The 20,702-nt window shown below is 41.3% G+C and overlaps 1 protein-coding gene across 1 annotated transcript in view; it reads left to right on the forward strand.

Annotated features, from left to right (window-relative positions):
* The window catches only part of LOC117305233, a 60,328-nt gene extending 39,626 nt beyond the window's left edge, over window positions 1–20,702 (forward strand). Inside the window, exons 21-27 of the mRNA XM_033790057.1 lie at window positions 692–1,070; window positions 2,507–2,679; window positions 3,119–10,533; window positions 17,829–18,207; window positions 18,816–18,927; window positions 19,763–19,974; window positions 20,452–20,702. Coding sequence (XP_033645948.1) covers window positions 692–1,070; window positions 2,507–2,679; window positions 3,119–10,533; window positions 17,829–18,207; window positions 18,816–18,927; window positions 19,763–19,974; window positions 20,452–20,702 — 8,921 coding nt within the window. The remainder of the gene's footprint in view (window positions 1–691; window positions 1,071–2,506; window positions 2,680–3,118; window positions 10,534–17,828; window positions 18,208–18,815; window positions 18,928–19,762; window positions 19,975–20,451) is intronic.

A 20,702-nucleotide genomic window follows, 5' to 3' on the forward strand; every position in this document is an offset into this window, starting at 1 on the left:
TTGCAAGAGTTAACAACCTCTTCTATTTGTTGGGGTTTTATACTTCATTTTGTACTTTACTTGCTTAAAAAGTCTCCTCCAGTCAATCTCTTATACCTATTTCCACCGTTGAAATCTATTTTGACATGTACTAACAAATTGAAAGCTTTGTACAGTTGTACGGAGCAAAATGTTTTATGCTCTTCCATTTCAACTAACAAATATTTTGATTAACCAACCTAGCCTATACATTCCATCTCTTCAATGCATTAACCAGGGCTTGCCCTTAACGCTAGCCCAACATACACTGTCTTGTAATAACTGCTATTGCCTTGTTAACACCACTTCTCCATTTGCCCTGTTGGCTACTGACATATGTCCCACCTTGTTTATAATGTGCATGTTTCTTCTGTGGTATCAAATGTGAATAACACCTTTCAAAAAGTATTCATTTGTTGGAGTTAATTGGCTTACTTTACTGTTTACTTTACTGCTTACTTCACTGTTAATGTTTTATGCACCATAAACTTTTCACAAAGGTTAGGTGATGGTTGTTCCCCATTGCGGATTACTCTGCTTAATACATGTACTTGTTGAATGTTACTAACATTGATCCATTTGAAAAACACAGATGCACATCATCTTAAACATCGATGACAGAAATGTCTCCAAAATCCTTGAAAATGTATTTCCATTTTACTTCTGTCCACAGCTCAAAGAAAGAAAATGGCAACAACAACAACAACAGCCACAGGCGCGTGCCAAGGTGGAATAGGCCTAGGGATAACACCAGACCCAACAATCAGTTCAACAATCAGCAAGCCCAGTTTGAGCAGCAGCGTAGACGACAACAACAGCAGCTCAACCAACAGCAACAGCAACAGCAGCAGCAGCAACAACAACTGCAAGAGGCCCTTTACCGACAAATACAGCAACAGCAACAGCAGTTCTCATATCAGCTACAGAGACAGCAGCAGCAGCAACAACAGCAACAGCAACAGCAACAGCAGCAGTGGTTCCAGCAGCAACAGCAGCGAAGTGCTGGCTGGGGCTGGAGGAGGTAGCTCAGCTAGCCTGAGCATGGGTGGGGGGTAAGTAATCAATTAACAAGCTTCTTAAAAAAAGCTTCTTCTTTAAAAGCTTCTTTTAAAAAAGGGTTTGTCTTTTTTGTACGATCCAAAACACAAACCTCCACAGATTTAAATTAATTTTAATTAATTTAAAACAGGGTTTGAAGAAAATGACGGTAGACAGCTTTCCTTCAAATATTACTTGTTGAGGTGCTACAGGCTCTTGAGAAATGAGTAAAACAAGTAACAAAATAATTTTCATCCAAGTGAGACGTAAATTGTTTTAGCAGGTAAAAAATCATAAACCAGTTGTATTTTTATACCATTACATACCATAACTGGTTAATACGTTTTTACCTGCTAAAACTGAGACGAAAATTATTTTTATGTCTTTGTTTTACTCATTTCTCGCCTCAGTAACAAATATTTTAAGGGAAGCATTCTACTATCATTACCTTCAAACTGTGTAAGCTTAATGTGAATCTGTGGACATTGCGTTGTGTGTGGGGAAAAGTACATAGACACTTTAACGGTGATATTGCTAGAAATTTCTTTGAAATAATTGCTGAGGAGCTGTAATTTTTGAGAAATAAGTAAAACAATTTCACTGAAAATATTTTAGCGTATACAACGGATTTACGCGACTCTCTTGAAAACATTGCACTTTTTTCCTCAAAAACTTGTCGACTGATGAACCTGAAACTTCTACACGTAAATTATATTACATTCACAGTGAGTAGGGATTCATGTCATAGCCAAAAACTTGATCTACAAGAGATACCAAGATCCTTTAAATTTTATCTCCTTTCGGCTAAATATTATGAGTTTTAGCTATTCCGCTGCAGCATGCTGGAACAGCTGTTATTTGCGTTAAGGTTTGATAACATCTACAATTTGAGCTCACATGATTTCACTTGAATGGTGCCTTTTTACAAGATCATGTAAACTTGGGTGTGATCCATATGGCAAGTACAGGTTGATTGGCTTCGGACTAGCACCTGAATAAAAATATTGTCAAAATTGGGAGACTGCCAACATGAGGGCTAGGTTAGTCGAGCTCCAGAATGTTAATCGCTTTTTGGTATATTGTTGGTACCCCTACATGTGTTCGTCTGTCCTTGTTGTCCCTTGTCTTTGTGAGTCTTATATGCAGTGTTATAGTGTGTCAGTCGCTTAGGGTACAAAGGCCAAACTTCACCCAATCCATAAGTTTTGCCCTTCTGATTAATAATATTGGCTACTGTTTATAACTGCCACTGTTAATATTATGAAACACCAATTATGTATTTTATCATCTGAAGGCAATACCCAAGTAAATGTTTTATTGAATTTAATTGGATTGAATCAAATCCGGAGGCTGCAGGTTTTAGTCCTGCTGTTGTAAATTTATCTTCTTTAAACTCCAATTTAAGTTTCAAAAATACTTGACCCTTTTTCTATTTTATTATGTTCACTAGGGATCATCAGCCACAGCATATCAACACAATACCAGCATATCCGTTTTCGTCGCAGCTTGCATTAAACACCGTCCCTACAGCAGCCACTACGCCTATCAACAGAGTCAACACACCGGGGAGTTCACCTGTCCTCAACCAACATTACATCCCAGCCCAGCCAGCCACGTCCAAAGGTATGTTCAGAATATTATAGCTCATGAAATAGATGAGGTATGTTGTTTCACCAAGAAAAGGAATTGTTCGCAATTATTGCATATGACGCCTTTTCATGTATTCTTAAATCTCTTGAAGTACTTCTCCTCTTGGCATGGCGTGAATTTTGAAAATCAAAATTGGAAAATGAATCATAGGGCAGAATGTGTTTTTCATTGCAGCTATGATCTAGGGTAAAATTTATACTCAAGCCACAAATGTAAAAAGATACCTAAAAGTTGTTCTGGCTGTTCATAATCATTCTCTCTAATTTAATAGTTCGGCAAAGTTTGGCTTAAAAAGACATCAGCCATGAGAATGGATGAGTTTACCTTTCAAAAAAATCAATGATATATCATTTTAGTTGCAACTTGATCAGACAGCAATTAACCATAATTATTTGTCGCTGTCATCTTACAGATTCCTGTTTGGTGTCTTGCTCCATCAACGTATCACGTGACCCAAGAATTATGCGGAAGCACTCCCAAAGTGATCCCAGCAAGGCACCCCAGCAATCTGAATCGACAGCTTCCGCTACCCCATCGACGTCAACAATGCAAAAACAGTCTCAGTCCAGTCCCGCAGTGCATGCCACCAGCAGTGCGCCTGCACCGCCCAAGGAGAAGAGAACCAAGTCCATTCTCAAAGGGAGCCAAAGGCATTCAATAGACTCGTCAACTGAGAAGGAAAACTGCCAGAGTGGTCCCGCCGCCGAACAGGACAGTGCAACTGATGCATCCAAGAAGGTGAAGATAAGTCTGTTGGAGTATAAAGGCAAAGGAAGACAGCCTGATACGCCTGGAACACAGGAGGTAGACCCTACCTTGGATGTCAGACAGATAGCTCTATCACCTTCATGTCCCAACATTCAGGTAACTGTCACCGGAGATACAAAGCGGACACTTTTGCTTGAGGAAGTCGACTGCGTTAAACCGAAGGAGGACGAAGAAACTCTTAAAAAAAAAAAACATGATGTCACAGTAAGCGACGAGGTAAGAAATCCTCCTCAGCGGGAAGAGAAGCTCCTCACAGTGCAGATCAGTAACGAGGGTGATTCAAGAGTGGTCGTCGACCGGAGTATCTCTCCACCACTTCAACCAAGCATGCTTCATAGAGACGTCAATGCCTTCTTGAGAGAACAACCGAACCTTGTGATTACCATGACCAGAGAAGACTCAGATGACGAAACAAACACTCTCTTAAAGCCCATTGAGAACTTTCCGAAGTTTGTAAATCATGAGTCGAATGGTGACGTGAACAGTTCTGTTCACCTCACAGGGACAAATGCTCCAGAGGTCAGCAAGAAACTCCAGATGAGTGTTGAAAACTCAGTCACTATTGCTCTTCTCGAGCTGGAGGACGCCATCTTCAATATTTCTGCAGACACCATCGCAGGCATCAAGACAAGGCAGAGTTTCCTCGGGGAGCATCTCGCCAAACTGTCGCCAACCTCAGTCAGTCGGAGACTGCAAGATATCAAGTTTGAACTCGATGCATTCTGGTCCGAGCTGCGCACACTGGATCTGCCAGAGTCTCTGCAAGTCACCGAGGCAGTGCCTTGCGATCCACGCTGTCTGTCCATCAAAAGAAAACCCTCTCAGAATGGAGAGGTCAACGGGGTTGATTTGACATCTCATACCATCAATGATATCATGATGGATGTTACATCCAAGATGATGTCTTGTTTAGAATCTGATACAGTTTCTAGAAAGAAACAAGAAAGGATGACGACTTGTTTCTCGACGCACCTTCCCAAGCTGGTCAAGCTAACTGGTGTTCTCGCAAGTCCTCGAAATTCACCGGAAAACCCGTATGCATGCTCAGATCAAATGGATGTGATGATATCTGGAATGAAACAAGACATCGAGAGAAAAGTTGATGATCTTTACTTCAGTGTGACTGACCAATGTAGTCCCATAGAAAAGGTCCAAAAGATGTCAGAAATGCCAGACTTTTCATCAAAACCCGATATCCCTTTGATTGTCCAACATTTATTAGCAGCAGCACGAGCTCAGTCCTGTAAAACCCAGGACACCTCAGGTGATATGACGTCCACTTTTTTCCCTGTTGAGGCTTGTGATACCAAAGTCACACACCCATCTACAGTAGATGAGACTACAGTTTCCCCTGTTGAGGCACGTGGTACCGAAGTCACATACCCATCTACAGTAGACGACAGTACAGTTTCCCCTGCTGAATTGCGTGATAACATATTCACATTTCCATCTAGAGTAGACTACAGTACAATTTTCCCTGTTGAGGCGCGTGATATCAAAGTCACACATGCATCTACAGAAAACTACAGTACAGTTATCCCTGTTGAGGCGCATGATACCAAGGTCAAACACTCGTCTACAGTTAACTACAATACAGTTTCACCTGCTGAGGCGCGTGGTACCAAAGTCACATACCCATCTACATCAAACTACAGTACAGGTTTCTCTGTTGAGGTGCATGATACCAAGGTCAAACATTTGTCTACAGTTAACTACAATACAGTTTCACCTGTTGAGGAGCGTGGTACCAAAGTCACATACCCATCTACAGCAAACTACAGTACAGGTTTCTCTGTTGAGGCGCATGATACCAAGGTCAAACACTCGCCTACAGTTAACTACAATACAGTTTCACCTGTTGAGGCGCGTGGTACCAAAGTCACATACCCATCTACAGCAAACTACAGTACAGGTTTCTCTGTTGAGGCGCATGATACCAAGGTCAAACACTCGTCTACAGTTAACTACAATACAGTTTCACCTGTTGAGGCGCGTGGTACCAAAGTCACATACCCATCTACAGCAAACTACAGTACAGGTTTCTCTGTTGAGGCGCATGATACCAAGGTCAAACACCCATCTACAGTAAACTCCAACCAAAACGACAGTCTTCCTCCGGAACCACCAACAAAAGAACCTGACACAAATACGAACAGCTGGAAACTTGTGGATAACAGGCCATTGACAAACCCCAAAAAGAACACTGAATTTCAACCTTCAAAAGTAGAAATTAGACTCAGTCCAGAGCGATCACCTGTAAGACATATCACTTCTTCGACAAAGATGAAGCGAAAAAATGCTGTCACCCCGTCGACCCCCGATAGCTGTAAATGGGGCAAGTTCACAATGAAGCTCTGGGGCAAGCGACCAAAGAAACCAGACAGGCCTGAGAAGGTGAAGACTTCAAACACAAACTCCCCCGAACTGTCGCCTGATACACCAGACACAAACCCATCAACCGATGCTCCTTTAGAAGACACCCAAGACACTACTGAGGCAATGACGAAAGAAGAACCAAGCGACACACAGACAGCTACGGAGAAGAAACTCAGCAGTGACGATGAAAAAGCAGTTGAAGACATGTGTGCAAAACTACTCGGAGAGGATAAGAAGAAAGAAAAGCCAGTCACTGGAACGGGAATTCCCACCCTTCTGAATCGAAGTACCAGTCATACTGCATCAGCTCCTAAGCGCCCGTATTCTAGTACACCAGCAACTGCGAGCAAAGAGAGCATTCCTCAAACGCAAACCACATGGCCAACAACAGTTCAGGCAAGCTCCCATAACACTGGAATCACTCAGCAGCAAGCCTACAACCCTGTTGCTGCGAATCAGAACACGACCAACCAGACATATCCGTACAGCCATCAAACTATGACACAACAGCAACCCTGTGTACCTCAGACCCAAAACACTGCGGGTTACATGCAGCATCAAACCCCAACTTACCAGTACAATAATGGCAGCCAAGGTTGTGTACCGTACCAGGGGTACCCCCAACAAACTCAAGGGATTTCAAACATGATGGCACAGCACGGGCAAGCAAGTCAAGGGTTTATGCAACAGGCATCGAACGCTGTACCCTTCGGCCCTCAGCAAAATGCAAATTGTGTCCAACAGCAGTATACCAAGGGATATGGTTACAGCGGTAATCCCATGCAATCGGGTATGGGACCTGGACAGTATAACATAGGATATGGAGCTCAAAACTGTGGAACCGGAATGACTGGAAATAACATGGGATATGGGTCTTCAGGGCAAATGACCAGCAACATGGGACCTGGACCTACCAACATGGGACCTGGACCTAACAACATGGGACCTGGACCTAACATGGGACCTGGACCTAACAACATGGGACCTGGACCTAACAACATGGGACCTGGACCTAACAACATGGGATCTGGACCTAACAACATGGGACCTGGACCTAACAACATGGGACCTGTACCTAACATGGGACCTGGACCTAACAACATGGGACCTGGACCTAACAACATAGGACCTGGACCTAACAACATGGGACCTGGACCAAACAACATGGGACCTGGACCTAACAACATGGGACCTGGACCTAATAATATGGGACCTGGACCTATCAACATGGGACCTAGCTCAGCCAACATGGGACCTGGACCTAACAACATGGGATCTGGACCAAACAATATGGGACCCGGACCAAACAACATGGGACCCAGACCAAACAACATGGGACCTTGCCAAACCAACATGGGACCTTGCCAACCCAACATGGGACCTAGACCTTACACTCAAGGACCTATGAGACAGCAGCCTCCAGTACCAGGGATAGATAGTGAAGGTATAGTAAACTCTGGGATGCATGACAGTGCTGGACAGTATTCCAATTACATGTATAACATGAATTTGTATGCATGCTACTCGCAGGTATATTATGCAAACCCATTTGAATACATGACAGCAGAACAGCCGGGCAGCATTGAAATTGGCAAAGAATCCCAAGCTGACCCAGAAGTGGAGACCAAACCAAATGATAATGAACAGAAAGATGAGTCAAAAATAATTAACAGTGACATTAAAGAAGTCAAGACCAGAATGAAATTACAAGAATCTTTCACTTCCAAGGTAGAGATAGACAACGTCGACATAAAAGCTTGTTCAATCATGGCCACCGAAACTTCCTCAGAGTGTAGTGTAGAAAGTTTAAAGGTAACACATTGTCAGAAGAACTTGGACAAAACTGTGGTAGAAGTAGTGGCTGTAGGCTCCAAAAATACTTCCTGTAGCTTAACATTATTAGAACCAGTGAGACATGAACCAGAGGACTCTCCAGATTTTATGATAGAACAATTTAATGTGGATGGTAAATGCAGCTGCAAGAATTCTGCAGTTGAAGGATCTAACCTGGATGTCAAGATGATTGCTCCTCCAGCGTCATCAAGAAAAGAAAACGGAAGCTCTGAGTGGGCCATTTCTAGAGAACAGAACGATGATCGAGTTGATAATATGTCAGTATTGAATATGGTCTTCAGTTCTGAGGGAGAAGCTCTTACCGATGACTGCAACGATGTTGAGAAGATTGCCTCCCCAGTATATTCCAGAAAAGAAAGTGGAAGCGTTGAGTTGGCCGTTCTTAGAGAACAGACTGATGATTGTGTTGATGATGATTTGTCGGTTGTAAGCATGGTCTTCAGTTCCGATGAACAGACAGTTACTGATGACTGGAGTGAGACCATTCTAGACAGTCAACAGGACGAGGAGGTAAATGTTACACCATCTCTTGATGAGTCCATCTCCTTCCTTCCGCAAGGGGTTGAACACGGAGTTATGACTAGCTTTCTTATTGAGGAGTTTTACAAGCCCAGATCAAGCTCCTGTGTTCTAGACAAACAAAACAATACATTATATGCCAATGGAGATGACGGAAATGCAACTGGAGTTTTAAGTTCATCAAAAGAAACTGCTGATGGAGCTTTGCCAGTTGATATGACACCGTCGGATTCATTCACACACTTGAAAAGTCCAGAAGAAAATGAAAGTTTTTGTAAATCTTCAGTTGATTATTTTCCAGGTAATCGCAGAATGGAATTCGTGAGTTTCTATGGTAGTAATGATAAAGACTACTCAAAGCTAGATGCTCATGTGGATGAACAGAATGTCAAGTCGATTACTTCACCGGCATTATCTCGAGAGAACAAAGCAACCAGCACATTGACCTCTCCTGGAGAGCAGAAAGTTTTGGGTGTAGAGGATTCACCTTTAGTGAAGATGGTTTGCAGTCTCGAGGATGAAACTCTTACCAACGACTGCAACGGTGTCAAGACGATTGCCTCCGAAGCATCTTCCAGAGAAGAAAATGGAAGCACTGAGATTACTGTTCCTAGAGAGCAGAACGACGATTGTGTCGACAATATGTCAGTACTGAGCATGGTGTTCAGTTCCGAGGAACAAACTCTTACGGATGGTTGCAATGATGTCAAGATGATGCCTTTCCCGGCATTTTCAAGAAAAGAGTCTTCCGTTCGTAGAGAGCAGAATGAAAATTGTGTTGATGATATGTCTGTATTGAACATGGTCTTCAGTTCTGAGGGAGAAGTTCTTACTGACGACTGCAACGATGTCAAGAAGATTGCCTCCCCAGCATCTTCAAAAAAAGAAAACGTAAGTCCCAAGTCTGCTGTTCCTAGAGAGCAGAACGATGATTGTGTTGATGATATGTCAGTATTGAGCATGGTTTTTAGTTCTGAAGAACAGACCCTATCAGATGACTGCAACGATGTCGGGTTGATTGCCTCTCCAGCATCTTCAAGAAATGAAAATGGAAGCACCAAGTCTGCCATTCCTAGAGAGCAGAACGAAGATTGTGTTGATGATATACCAGTGTTGAGCATGTCTTTCAGTTCAGAGAAACATTTAGTTACTGATGACTGCAACGATATCGAAATGACGCCTCTCCCTGGACTTTCAAGAAAAGAAAATGGAAGCACGAAGTCTGCTGTTCCTAGAGGGCAGAACGGTGATTTTTTTGGTGATATGCCAGTATTGAGTATGGCTTTCAGTTCCGATGAACAAACAGTCACTTATGACCGCAACGATATCGAGATGACTCCTCCCTCGGGATTTTCAAGAAAAGAAAATGAAAGCAACAAGTCTGCTGTTTTTAGAGGACTTAACGATAATTGTTTTGATGATATGCCAGTATTGAGTATGGCTTTCAGTTCTGATGAACAAACACTCACTGATGACCGCAACGATATCGATATGACTCCTCCCTCTGGATTTTCAAGAAAAGAAAATGGAAGCAATAAGTCTGCCGTTTTTAGAGGACTAAACGATAATTGTTTTGATGATATGTCAGTATTGAGTATGGCTTTCAGTTCCGATGAACAAACATTCACTGATGACCGCAACGATATCGAGATGACTCCTCCCCCAGGATTTCCAAGAAAAGAAAATAGAAGCACCAAGTCGGCCGTTCCTAGAGGGCAGAATGACGATTGTTTTGATCATATGCCAGTATTGAGCATGGCTTTCAGTTCAGGGGAACAAACACTCACTGATGACCGCAACGATATCGAGATGACTCCTCCCCCAGGATTTCCAAGAAAAGAAATTGGAAGCAACAAGTCGGCCATTCCTAGAGGGCAGAACAATGATTGTTTTGATTATATGCAAGTATTGAGCATGGCTTTCAGTTCCGATGAACAAACACTCACTGATGACTGCAACGATATCGAGATGACTCCTCCCCCCGGATTTTCAAGAAAAGAAAAGAAAAGCACCAAGGCTACTGTTCCTAGAGGGCAGAACGATGACTATGTTGATGATATGTCAGTACAGAGCATGGTCTTTAGTTCCGAGGAACAAACTCTTACCGATGACTGCAATGATGTCAAGATGATTCCTTTCCCAGCATCTTCAAAAAAAGAAAATGGAAGCGACAAGACGGCCGTTTCTAGAGAGGACAACGATGATTGTGTTGATGATATGTCAGTATTGAGCATGGTCGTCAGTTCCGAGGGAGAAGCTCTTACTGATGACTCAAGTGAGACCATTCAAGACAGTCAACAGAATGAGGAGGTGAGTGTTACACCATCGCTTAAAAAGTATGTGTCTTTACTTCCTAGTGGGGTCGAACATGGAGTTATGACCAGCTTTCTTGATGACGAGGTTAAAACAAACAAGCCCAGATTACTATCTTCTGATTTTGACAAGCAAACAAGCACATCGGGTGTCAATAAAGAAGAGGAAACTGGGAAAGAATGTGTAAGCTCAGAAAAAGGTAAAGAAACTAGTACGGTATCAACAGCGCCTTTGTCACGATTAACTACTCAAAATTATTCCAGCAAGGAAAAGACTGACACTGGCAATACGAAGGCAAGTATTCCAAAAAGTAGGTTAGTTGATCATTGTTCAAGTAGTGGCAGAATGAATGCGGTGAGTACTTTCAGTAGAGACAAATGGAACGCCAAGGTACCTTTCCAAGTAAAACAGAGTAGAAGTCTTCCTATGAGAAGAGATGGAGCTGGCTCAAGACAAAAACCAAGACTTACTTTAGCAGAAGTATTTGGAGATGGAGATTCTGATTCGGAGGAATCTCCAAGCACTGCCGAGCTTCCTAAGAGCAATAAGAGATTCACTGCAGGCAAACGTCGGATTGAAATAGTTTTAAATAAAGGACAGAACAAGAGTAGGCAAGGACAATCCAGGTCTGCTATCCCTTCCGTTCAGGAGATTCCCGAAAGAAGCAATTGTGTGAAAAAAGGTGTATCAGAGACTTTGCGGCCATCAAAGTTGGCCGAAGAGAAGATATTCCAGACTCCAGCTTCTGAAGTGAACTGTGATGTCGTTGATGCAGATGAACGATCTAAGAAGCTTGTCAAGCAAGTGGTTACTTTTGTTCCCACACAAGATTTGCTCGTATGGAGATCCCCATTAATGCCTTCTGGTGATGAGTCTGGAGCAAAGTCTAATGAAGCATCTACCAGGGATAGTGCTTTATCTGATGTCAAACAGGCAAACAAGGAAACCTCAGAAAGTTCTTTTGAAACGTCTTCTCAATTTGGAAAACGAGCTGACACAACATTCCTGGCAGGAAATATGATTGATTTGGGATCGCCAACTTTGTGGTCAACAGAATCCAGCCATCACTCTGTCAAGAATTGTTCAAGATCCAAGTCTAGAGATTCTCCCTACCGCCGAGTCCGCCCTTCCATTGTATCTTCAACAGTTACAGCTGTTAAATCTTCAAGTGTGTATTCCGACCAAGAACCATCTCCTGGACACTATATGAATCAACGGATTGTTCAAATTGTCCGGAAAAATGGGAATGGACCCCCTTGTTCTGTAGATAGCCAAGGAAGTTACGGGGCAACCCCTAAAGATTCCAACAAAGCATATTCGCCTTCCTATCCAAGCGAGGTTGCGCTGGTCTCTCCGAGGTCGATGCAAACTGGAAGTAAGGACAGCCCCAAAGAAGGAAGACCTCTATCTGCAAAACAGAAGCAGTCAACTAGTAGCCCCTATGGAGGGAAAAGTACTCCAACGCACCAGTTGGACGACCCCTCTCCTTCTCTACAAGATGCTGCATCTTCCTCCCGCCTTTCAGACAAGATGGAAAGCTCGATACTATACGAGAGAGATGGCGCAGTGTTACATAAGGAAACTGAAGTAGCAGTGAGACCCAAAACAAACATCGCCACAAGGAAAATATTCACTGTCTCTAAATCTGAGCAGAGTTGTATTTCTGAAAGACCTGCCGGTTATTTGGGTGAGAAGCTCCTTGACAAGAGAACCAGTTGTCCTTCCAAAGAGAAGAACATGTTTTTTTACGCAAGCCCAGACACCCGTCCAACAGCTTCAGCACAACGCCCCTCATCTGGTTTGGATAGCATTCCGTCGTTATTTCAAGAAGACACTTCAAGTGGACAGCCTTGTGATCATCTGTTCTCGACAGCTCAGGGAGCCTCCCTTTATCATCTTCTCCGAAAGAGGAAGTTGGTTTTTGGGACGCCAGGTACAAGCTGCCATGATAAGTCAGCAACAACAAGTCCTCAGAGTGTAGGTTTGGAACCCACAGCAGCAGCAGACCTATCTGTAGAAGGCAGCGCCACTACCACAGCACCACCCAGAACTCTAGCCATTCCCAAGCACTTCCAAATATATGAGATACAAGGAAGGTCTGGTACTTCTTGTAACACCAAGGTACACCATTGAATCTCTGTTGACAACACTTTAACCAAAGCAGTGCATGTTAGCACAATTAACCTTGTTGTTTTGGTAAAAGAAAATGTTTGTGATTAAACCACTGTTACGTTCTTATTGATAGACACTAATAATGAACATTATCAGGCCTGGAATTCCATATCTTAAAGCTGACAGTTTGTTAACTGAGCTCAACTTTGTTCTTTGTGCGAAACAGAAAAAACAATGTTGAAATGTTTGTGTCAGTTAACATTTTGGATTTGAGCCGGCCTTCTGCCACTGGGCAAGCTTGGTGGTCTAGCAGATGGCAAAGGTCATGGGTTCTAATCCAACCCAGGACATATGCCCCAGGGACTCATGGGGGGGAGTACAGAATACAGTGCTTTGAAAATATGTGTCGTGTAGGATAAAACATAATCTTTTGTGGGATTGGACCAAGAGTGGCTTTATAGATCCTATGTAAAGTTGTAATTCCAGGCCCATCATGGTACTTTCATAAACATCTCCGTAATGAAGGGTATGTGAAGTTGGTACTATCCATTGGTGGTTGGCGGATCAACCCGAATCAACTTGTTGTACTCGGCTGTTCGCAACCATTCGTTGAGTTTAATTCCATTTGAATAATACAGTTGCTTCAAAGTTTGGAGCAGTTTCTGTTTCATTTTGAGCGGTTGCTTCAACATTTTGAGCTTTTTGAAATTGCACTGACTAACCACAAATAAATGTTATCATTTCTACGTTCTTTAACCAACTCATGTTTAAACAGAGGGATATGTGGAGCAGTTGAAAGCAGTCGCCCTTGTCAGACTGACACCCGTCATTCTGAAATATCCGGGACAGTTGAGCCATAGGATCACGTGGTCACAATTAAACTTGCAATACAAACAGTATTAGCCAAGATTTAAACTTGAGCTGACCTTATTGAGAGGAAAGAGGGCGCTATTGGATGACTGCTAGAAAGTAGAAAGCTTTCCTGAAAATATTCTGTGCTGAGGTGCTGTAGTTTTTGGGAAATGAGTAAAACAATGTCATAAAAATAATTTTCGTCTCATGAGATAAAAATTATTTTAATCATTTACAAACATATTTTCATGACATTGTTTTACTCATTTCTCAAAAACTACAGCACCTCAGTAAGTAATATTTAAAGGGAAGCTTTCAACTATCATTATTTTCAAACCCTGTAAGTTTAATGTAAATCTATGGATATTTTGAAAAAGTACCCAAATCCTTTAAACCTCCGTTTGTAACCTTGCAGGGTTATGGCTGTGCAAGAAAGGACCAAGCCTTTCATCATTGTTTGACCATCACCATGCCAGCTTTTCACGAATGTTTAAAATCTCGTCACTGGTCTCTTATTCCCTTAATCCATCATCTCATGTCTCGGGTTTCCATTTTGCACTCATGTAGATGTTATAGCTCATTGTTTAATGTTGACCATTCACATTGACTCATTTGCCATGTTTTTTCTGTTCACTTGTTCAAAGAGTTGAAACATTGGTGAGTGCATTGTAAACAGTGCAAGCAATGTTACTCCAACATTCAAGTCCAAAGTTGTTGTAGGATGTTGAAAAACAAACAGCCAGGAACTGTTCAAATCGGGTATTATTCCAGGGGGTCGATTTCACAAAGAGAATGCAGTTGGGTCCACCCAGGTGTGCTAATCTGGGTGAGCCCCTGACAAGAGCTAACTGAACGCCATTTTGGATTTTGTTTTCGTTTTAAGACAAAAAACTCAATGGTTTTGTGTTTTAATGTCTTTAGAGGTCATATTTGAGCAATAGGCCTAAAAAAGATTTTAGACTCCGCAGAATTTACTTAGTGATTTGTTTAACGGAACCATGGTTCAAGTCCCATCTAGAACCGGAACCTTGCATCTGGATTGGGTTTTCAGTCCCTACCTTGGACTTCACAGGTTTTCCAATTTGGGGCTTTTCTCCTACATCTTAAAACTGAACATTTCTTCTTGTTTTTACTATTCCTACTGTCATTTGGCATTAATTGTGCTGTTGGATGTGTAATCAAATAAATACATACATAATTGCAATTTAAATTTGACACAAACGCGCATGAATTTCAAAAGCGGAAATCATTAAATGTGGCATTTCTTGTATTCTGTGCTTATCTCTAAACAGAAGACTCTCCTAGCAGTAAGTAAACATTTTAAAAAGCAACAATTGCGTTGATACTACTCTTCCCCCTGCCTCCCCAAACTCCTGGCTTTGATGTATTTTTCTTTTAAAAACCCTGCTGTTTTCCTGTCTATAATTTCTTTAACCGACTCGGATTTCTGAATTTTCCGACCGTACTTAAAGACCCTCACCAATGTGAAAGATGATATTTGAACAGAACAAGTTTATGATACGATGACGCTCGAGAGTATCATGTTTTCAAGCTTCAAACTGCTTCATAACAACATTACAACAATTGGCATTAATCATTTGATGTTGATAAAGTAGTGAAGACACCCCCCCCCCCTTCCCCACACCTATCAATATTGAAACAATAAAAATTGGGATGGGAAGTTTCTCAAAATCAATTGATTTAGAAAAATCCTAAATCTGAGAATTATAGATGGGCATGTATTAATATGTTGTTGACTGGTTTTCCATCATAAAGCATGACCAGCAGTGTGTTGTAGCATAGCTTTGAGAAATGGCCGAATGTTTTGGTATTACTTCCAGTCAATTCGTTGCTTCATTTATTATTTGACTTTTTAACTCTCTTGATTAAAACAAATCTTGTTTGGTCAAAATGTGTTCATGAACTTATGGCGTATTGTGCGTTTGTCATTCGGAGCAATACAAGGAATGTTTGCAACATTAGTAATGACCTTTTAAATGCATCCACGTTGATCTACAATTCTGGGAAACAGTTGTTTGGATCCGATCGGCAGCAAATTGCGCCACAGCACCTTGTACAACATTACATGGTGCTATCAGATTTAGGACTCATAATTCAAACTTAGTCCAACATCTTGCAGGAAATACTGTATGTTACAGCGCCAGTGGCTTCACTGCGCTATATAAGAAGCCACAATTATTGTTATCAAACTAACTGTGGTCGTCAATAACCAGCTTCGTACATCACTCTTTCCTAGTTGTGGCCATTACTTTTCTTTTCTTTTCTTTTGCTGAAGATTTTATTTCATTAAAATTGAGCACTCCTATTTCTGTTTTCCCTTCCTGAACTTGCAGCTAGCCGTTGGCAAAACGCAGGTTTGAAAATTTATTTGGCTTTTTTTGTGAAATTTTGTTTTTTAGAGTTTGGGAAAATATTGTCGGTTTGTATTTGATGTGGTTGAGTGTCAGTTACAGTTTTAAGTATGGGTAGTAAAAAAAAAATAGAATAAAGGTTTACGGCCTTTTTTCCAGGGGTGTCTGGGTGTCTTTTTATTGCTAGCTTTGTTTTTATGGGTACTATTGTTAATATGTAAAATCCTGTTTGACAACATTTTGTCTGGTTACTTTTTTCATTTATAACATGTTGGTTTTTTCTTCTTTTTTTGTTTGCAAGCAAGAATATTCTCTTAAAGTTATTATACAGGATTGGTAGAGCCGACTGAATAATAACAGACGGTGTTAATGTTTTGTGTGATCAACCATAATATACATAAATGAAACAAACCTGTGAACAATTGGGCTTAATCCATTTTGTGAGTCCGGAGAATAGTATAACAAAATAATGCACAATTTTCATTATGTAAACACATTGTCCTACATTTAGGTGTTGCATAAGACTATTAAAGGAACATTACAGAATTGGTAAGAAACAAAAAGCATGAAGATCACAGACTAACTTAAAACTAACACGGTCTACTGATGATGATAGAAAACATCTCTTGAAATATTTCTGTCTGAAAAGTCATATTTGATGAGAAATAAATAATCTAATTTCGCCTTCGCCTTCATTTTTGTTTTGGCATCGACGCAATGCAAAATTTGTAATGCGTTTTACGCAATTCTCTCGTGACCCAGATGGCCGATAGATCTCAACCTTCGACAGGTTTGTCAGTTTATGTGTATGATGGGTTACGTCAAGTGCTAACACTGCCAGCAACTGTTTTGTTAGCAAAAAACAATACTGTAATGTTCCTTTAAAGGGTGTATGTACTTTTTGTAGGACAAAAAACACGTTGTCCACAGATTTACACTAAACTTGCACAGTTTGAAGATAATGATAGTAGAAAGCTTCCCTGGAAATACTACGTGCTGAGGTGCTGTAGTTTTTGGGTAATGAGTAAAACAATGTCATGAAAATAATTTTCGTCTCATGAGACTAAACTTATTTTAAGCATTTACAAACGTATTTTCATTACATTGTTTTACTTGTTTCTCAAAAACTACAGCACCTCAGTAAGTAATATTTGAAGGGAAGCTTTCCACTATCATTATCTTCAAACCCTGGAAGTTTAATGTAAATTTATGGACATTTTGAAAAAGTACCCAAATCCTTTAGAGGGAAATGTTTTACAGAAAAAAGTGGTTCTGCATGTAGTATGAACTTCATAGTCAGTAAGCCTGACGACTAAAATTCTACGTTGATCTTTTTAATTCTCACCAATCCTGTGTAATACCTCATTGTTCTGCAACCAAGAGTTTGTCTCCCATTATCTTACATTTAATAATTACACTAAAAATTCAATATTTTTTATTAAGTGATCAAAAAAGCGCTGACATTTTTCAGATGATCAATATTGTCAAAGCATTTTCAAGTGAAGTGAATTAGAGCAAATTACCAGGTTTTGCAGTCATGTCATTCCACCTATTCATAGATTATATATGCACGCCTGTCTGTTGCATTTTTTCTCAATTCTTGTTATTCCATCTTGGGTTTGTACTTTGCAGTACTAAAAGCTGTTTTTTAATATAACCATCAAAAGGTGACTATTGTACTGTTTTGTACTTTGAGGGTGCACTATCGGTTTTCTGCATGCAAAAAGTTTCATTCATGAAATAGTTGTCTGAAATGATCTTTCCATACAGCATTAAAAAAAAATTGCGTATAAATTATTTACAGCAATAGTTTGTACAGCCTAATGACAATAAATTGAGAAATTTATTTGTTACTAGTGTTGATAATCATTCATAAAGACATTCAAAAGTGTATCATGAGTTTATCACAAATAATGACAACTGATTTTTTATTATTTTTCACCTCCCCACTACCAGGTCCAGCAAGCAGTTGGGCACCAGTATTCTAGATCAGGCAATCGAACAACAGACGATGCCGGCCCTTCCACTGCTGGCTCTTTCACGGACACACCACCTTCCCATTCAATCCGAGGGTCACTTCAAGTGAGCATCGAAGCGGGCTCGGTAACCAAGGGGAACTCTTCTTTTCCAGGCTGCCTGGGAAGAGAGTGGGTTAAGGGTGATTGGGAGACGGGAGAGTGTCGGGAAGAGCCGGCGGTGGACAAGCAGGGGAAGGCCTGGCTGGAGAAGGCCTCTCTGGAGGGAGCCTTGCCGGAGGCAGGGCAGGGCGGGAATGACGCTGAGTCCATGGGGATTGTGGTTCCGGATGTGACACTGCTGATGACCTGCTGTCCAGGTATCACTTTAAGTGATTTAAGAGATGTTAAATTTGCAGCGGGGATAAAGAATATTAATTTTGGTTTTAACCCATACATCGATGTGTGTTAGCACTGTATACTCAGTACTTTCCTGAGTCCTGTGAACAAATATCACAGGCATGTTACTCGGGTGGGATTCGAACCCACGTCCCTTGCAATTCTAGAGCAGTGTCTTGCCAACTAGACTACCGAGGTTGCCCGGTAGCTAGAGGCAGTTCGAATCCTATGTTTTGGCAGTGGATACCGCAACGATAAAAGAGATACTAAATTAAGTGATTTGTTTTATTTGCTCCCCACTTCAATTCAATTTCAAGAAGAAAAAAATTCCATACTCTCATCACAGAAAAAATAAGTTTACAGATTTTTGTTTTAAATATTTAATTGATTAAATACATGCGAACTTTCTCACTAAGAGAAACTCTTTGTTGGGGTTGAGTGTTAATTAACATTCAGTTCAATCAATGAAAGGTATTTGAAATTTATTAACATTAATTTAATTCCATTTAATTGTATTTGTTCTTTGATTTTGTCTTTGTTTTTGATGGCCTTTATCTTCGTTATTAATGGGTAATTTGTTTGTTAACAGATGACTTTGATACACTCTGTTCAAGGCTACTGCTAAGGTCCACCTCAAACGGGGACAAACGATGGAAGTTGTTGCTCGGATCTGAAGTTGTAGTAAAGTTGGATCAAGTTAGGTGAGTTTTCCACCCAGGGGTGAATGGGTACCTGAGAGGGCAGGAGATGGTTTTTGTGATTGATTTAGCCGAGTAGCGCACATTTGTTGCCCAGGTTGTATTACTCCCCAGGGAGCTAAGATGGTTTTAGGAATGAATCAAGGCCCATTGACCAGGGGTAATAATGTTGGAAGTGCTTTAAGACGCCCTTCGGGTGTAAAAAGCGTTTTTTTTTTTGTTTTTTTTTTTAATGGGTTATTACTATTATTATTTTAAGAAATGTGACGAGTTAAACAAGTCATATTACTTTGAAGAGAATCCTCTTAAACAATTTCATACTATCAACAGCTGCAGTGCTTCTCACAAAGTAAGTTTTTGCTGCTCTTAAACATTTGGACCCTTCCTTTAACCTTTGTTGAGGATTGTTGTTAGTAAACAACAAACCTTCCCAACCTTTTAAGAGATGTTGAATTTGCATCGGGGATGAAGAATATTAATTTTGGTTTTACCCTTACGCCGATGTGTGTTAGCACTGTCCTGAGTTCTGTGAACAAAATCACAGACATTACGCGGGTGGGATTCAAACCCACGACCTTTGCAATTCTAGAGCAGTGTCTTACAAACTAGACTACCGAGATTGCCCTGCAGCTAGAGGCATTTCGAATCCTATGTTTTGGCAGCGGTTACCACAACGATATTAAGAGATGTATAATTTGCATCGGGAATAAAGAATATTGGTGTTTGTTTCACTCTTTACATCGATGTGTATTAGCAATGTATACTTGTCCGAGTTCTCCCCAACCTGTTGTTTATTTAGCACCAACGAACATGCATTTGCCTCTTATGTAATTTACAGGCAGCTCTTACCCACGGAATCCCAGCTTGGTCAGCAGGCGTACCAAATCCTCAAGGTGTGTAGCACATACCATGGTCTCGGCATTGTGCAACTCTTACCGTGCCAAAACACGTACCACGGAGCTGTGACGGTTCAGAGTCAGATTGACTACATTCTTGAGTTGAGACGGGGTGTGATAAGCGCACAGCAGCGCCACTGTGTCTTCCTTTCTGGTAAGTACTCACGAGGTCTCCACAAGCTTCCTAAGAAGAAGTTGTGTGGAAAGAGATGGTATGTTTTTTGTTTAACCACATCATGACGGTATTTTCTTAAGAGATAACAGGTAAGGGTAACGATTACAAATCCGGGTAGTAATGGCAACAGCAGCAGCAGTATACTTCATGGAGGCAACGAATGTGATTGCCTCCATGCCCCCTGGTCGCCTTGGCGCCCTTAAAATGCTCCAGTTAAAGTTTATAACTTCTTCATAGTGTGCCTTTCCTAGGAGTAAATGGTTGGTGCCCTTGCCCTTTCAGAAACAAGGTATATAGGCCTGTACTGGGGTGTGTTTTCGTGGCTAATAACTGTTTCGGTCACTTGCCAGTGATCAACCAATGGCAAGTTCAATAGTTATTGGTTATGACCGCGAAAAAACGCACCCCTAGTGTAGAGAGTCACTTCAAGATAAATCATGTTTTCCTTTCCTGCAGATGGGAACCCTGAGAGTGCAGATGCGATCCTATTCAGAGAGAGGAACATTGACGTCTGCAACATGAAGATCCTTCTAGACAGATTGGCCGCTAGTACGCCCACTGATCAACCCCAAGGAAGGAGAAACACCCAACATGGGTACACCACCAGCCTGGGCGTAGAGGGGCGGTTGATGGCTCCTACAACCGAGCATCCCTTGGGTGTCTCCGGTACCCCGACAAGACAACTATGCAAGCCGAGATGGGAGTAA

This window comes from Asterias rubens, chromosome 2, assembly GCF_902459465.1.
Source record: "Asterias rubens chromosome 2, eAstRub1.3, whole genome shotgun sequence".
Lineage (NCBI taxonomy): Eukaryota > Metazoa > Echinodermata > Asteroidea > Forcipulatida > Asteriidae > Asterias > Asterias rubens.